The sequence below is a fragment of the Echinococcus granulosus genome, assembly GCF_000524195.1.
Source record: "Echinococcus granulosus chromosome Unknown EG_S00131, whole genome shotgun sequence".
Lineage (NCBI taxonomy): Eukaryota > Metazoa > Platyhelminthes > Cestoda > Cyclophyllidea > Taeniidae > Echinococcus > Echinococcus granulosus.
Genome location: NW_020170511.1, coordinates 1 through 4,020, shown reverse-complemented (window position 1 = coordinate 4,020; position 4,020 = coordinate 1). Strand labels below are relative to the sequence as shown.

The following is a 4,020-nucleotide window of genomic DNA, read 5'->3' as shown; positions in this document are numbered from 1 at the left end:
TCTTCTCTAAAGCACGATCAGCGACGCTTCATTCCCGTCAATGAGGGGAACTCCTTTGATCATATTAAAAAATGGAAGCTCATACAGTCAACTTAATAAGCTGAACGTCTCTCCAGTACAAATTGAGCTATGAAGGAGTCTTGTTAAAGGAACGATTCCGCTAAAATGATCTCTTGTTCTCTACTTAAAAGCGATCCTATCAGATCTTTAATCTCACAGCGAAAAATTTGAAGACAAATTTGAAATTTCGCCTCATCTACTGTATGGAATATGCAGTATGAAAGGACGCTAGCCCATCTTTGTTGGTTTTATGTATGCATCGGTTACGCACCAATCCTTATCGTAAAATGTGTAAAATGGTGACTTGCGATGATTTATGAGAGCAAATGCTTGCCAAACAGAAATAGTCACCGAAAGCACTTAAACAGGACCATGTTTCATTGCCATTACTGCCTTCATTCCATTGGCCGGAATAGTATCATTATCCGAATATGGGAACTATGAGGTAGTACCTAGAAATATCCAAACAGGGGTTTTTAAGTCTAAACTGTTAGCTGCATGGACTCAATAATTTTTCACCTTAATTACCCGAAGTTTGTAGAGCGTGACCTGCATTATAGAGACAGATGGTGTCAAGCAAGAGATTTCGTCTAGAGGGAAATCGTGGTTTTTAATGGAAGCTTCACGGGGGAGACAAATTGGTACCCTTACCACACGCAGTGCATGCAGCAACACTATCCCTCAACGCAATTTGTTGCGCGTCATTTTCATCCCACGATGATAACGTATACTGTTCTGCAGGAGCGGATGGTTTGTCACCACTACCTCTTCCAATGATTGGGAGATAAAACAGGGTGGACACTGTTTAGATGTCTCCAATAGAGACCAAATATAGTTCAGTTCGAATGGCGCAGCAATGCGCTTACTTTACTTAAAGTGATTTATCAATACTAATTCACTAATCAGTGGCAGCGAAGCTAACTAATCATGGTTATTCACAAATTAACAACGTACCCTTATGAATTTCCTCCCGCAACTTTACTTCCTCCTTACAGACGGCTGGATAAAAGACTCGGATCAAACGATCCTCATGCCTGAAATAATACGCCGTCAGACTGCGTGGAACCGCTTTCTCTTTTACCAAAATCGACTCCAGAGTTTCATGATAGGCCTTCAAGAAGGCACGGATTTCATCCTGAAGGAGTTCAAATAGATCACCTTTCAGGATATCAGAAGTGACAGGAAAGAAGGCGTCAACATTCAACTGATGGACTCCACATGGGAGCTTGTGAGGCGAATTGACTTCGGCTCGGAGACCAGCGTCGCTGGAATCGCAGTCTAGGTTAAACTGTCCCTCGAAGATCAGGGGATCTTGAAAAGAAGTGTTATTGAGGTAGCGTTTGAGGAATTGTTCTGGAAGCAAGGGTTTCATCCTGGAGATGTAGCAGTCCTTGTGGATAAAGATAAGGGCGTCTAGGGTCTCAAGAAGGTGAGCGAAAATTCGTTCAATACTTCGCTCCTCCCAAGGGAAAAGGTGGGTACCGTAACGAACGAGGACACGAAGAAAAAGAGCCCCAGTAGTAGCAATAGTCGATAAATGAACAAGATTCATCGTTCCTTTTTTTTCACCCTACAGCATAAGTAATCAGACGTAAGCTCGATGTGAAAAATCAGATTATACCGCGGCTGATAAGGATGATGAAATCAATAAAACGAAGAGTACGTAGTAATATGGGCTAAGATCACATTGACTCAAGAATGTACATGAGCCTATTCAAATGATAGCAAACAATGACTGCCGTAGTTTGGAGGGACAAATGGTGAGCTGTTATTCTATTGGCAAATTTATTTAAAGGGGTTGCGTGCCCTTTACTCTGACAAGAAGCATTAATAAATCCACCTTCGACTTGGTCTATATAGATCAGCCAATGTTGGAATAGCCCATATGGGACTCTTCAGAATTGTCCTTACATAAGAATAAGTCGCAGTTACACATTCTACGCATGTCTTGCCACTGCACACCACTTTATAGGCGTCCCCTAAGCTGATTGGGTGGTTGATGTTTACCAGACATCTTTTCAAATCGACGAAGGTACTGCTAGATTCGAATCGTGCAAAAATATTGTGAATTCTCTTAAACGGTTATAAAATGACATTTTTCAATATGGCTGCGCCGACGTTAAAAGTAGTGTGTCTACTCCATTGACAGCAGAAAATTCAACGCCATTTTTACACCTAAATTTACTGTTGAAAAGATGAGCTTAAAAGTCCTGTTTTTAAAGTACAATGATTGGCTAAGTGATCTAAGGCTCTTCTAAAGTAGCAACAAGCCAAAGTACTGTGGACCACCATATGTAACTTTAATACAGATTAAGTGGAATCCCACAAGTAAGGCCAGAAGCCCATACCACATTTGAAACGCTGCCCATGTGATTAAAATCCCAGCACAATTCATCACAAAATTAAACACGGTGTCAAACCAGTGCATATAATATTTAGTACCCAATAATTTCCAACATTTATCTGGCAAATCATGACGATGGCTTTATTGCATTTTCCCTTTGCTTTACAACAAATATCATTAGTGTCCACAAATAAAGGAGACTCTTTGGTCTTTTCTTCTATATACTCACATGATTTCTATTCACGTCAGCAACTTTATAGTACATTATTCCAGTGAGCCAGTTTCGTACCAATGCATTGTAGGACTAGGATCGTGGATACCCGCTTCCCTGACCCTCATACACTTAGAACACCCGGGCTGATTTACTTTTGTCATGTTTATTGGGTAAAGTAAATGGGGAGAGTGGGCACAAGTTCAAGGATGGGGGTTAAACATGGAACCATTCTTCGGTTTGCGGGACGCTGACTGCTCCTCAAGCACGAAGTTCGATCCATATACTGTCTCCTCTCTGGAAAAAAACATCTAAACAGCATAAGTATTACTGGCTGAGTACGCAGCTGTTCGTTGCAGACGACGTAGTTTGTAGATGAGAGCACCTTTACCACCCGATACGTGTGATGAAACTTGTAGCGGAATCCATGTGGAGGAATCAGTCTGCAAATTTTCACTAGGTTTCCTTTTCGGTAGACTTTCATCCAGCTGTACCGATAGTAATATTTCTTCTGTCTGGCATAAAATAGTTGTAAATGTTTGCATACGCTGTTAAATTTTTTGTTATGGCGAGAGGACACGTCCTAGGCTCTGATCCCAGTCATCTGGTTGTGCGTATTCACTAAAGACCTTCAGTAGCTCGATCAGAGTGCAATTCGTTCTTTCCACCTGCCTGTTGCCTTGCAGAGGTGTAGGTGTCGTGCGTGTGCTTGAGGTCTGGCAGGTCTTACATGGTTCAGCGAAGAGTGGGCTCTAGAAGTTAAAGCCTTGATCACTATAAAAGATTCGGGCACTCCATGCTGGCAAATACATCTATTAAAAAAAATGAAGCAACTGTTTCAGCGACTTGTGACTTCTTGTATTCTGCCTCAGCTACTTTCGTGAAGTAGTCTACCGTTACTAAAATATAACATTTCCTCTTTTGGTGGGCGGTAGAGGACTCATGATATCTATACCTACTCTTTCCCCTAAAATACCGATAGAATGGGTTGCAGATGTGCGATGGCTGTGAGGTGAGGCCTTTCAAAACCACTGCAGGTGGCTTAGGTTCATCAGAAGTCTATTACATCAAGGATGAGCGAAGGCCTCCAGCACCTTTTGCTGGAGGCATCAAGCATCTTCTTTTTACCCATGTAGCAGAGTTACTCGTGCAACTCATGAAGAACTGTTAGAAATGATGAGCCGAGAACCACTAGACGCTTGGGAGATTCGACGTCTTCATGTTACCATAATACCTCATTTTCCAGAGAGAGTTTCGGTCATTTCTGCCACATCTGTCTGGCCGCCTTGCTGGACGACGTCATCTTTTCCCCTATAGGCTTATACTTGAATTTCAGGCTCAGTACTCTGCGCATTTCTCCAATGGTGTTGAGTGAGGTCGCTCAAACATATGGTGCGCACCACAA

At 42.1% G+C, this 4,020-nt stretch overlaps 1 protein-coding gene across 1 annotated transcript in view; it reads right to left on the bottom strand. All coding sequences in view use genetic code 11, as the record gives it.

Moving 5' to 3' along the window:
• The window catches only part of EGR_09081 (Ufm1-specific protease), a gene marked incomplete at both ends in the record, with an annotated part of 5,386 nt that extends 3,774 nt beyond the window's left edge, over positions 1-1,612 (bottom strand). Inside the window, one exon of the mRNA XM_024498330.1 lies at positions 1,015-1,612. Coding sequence (XP_024347239.1) covers positions 1,015-1,612 — 598 coding nt within the window. The remainder of the gene's footprint in view (positions 1-1,014) is intronic.
• Positions 1,613-4,020: the final 2,408 nt, after the last annotated feature.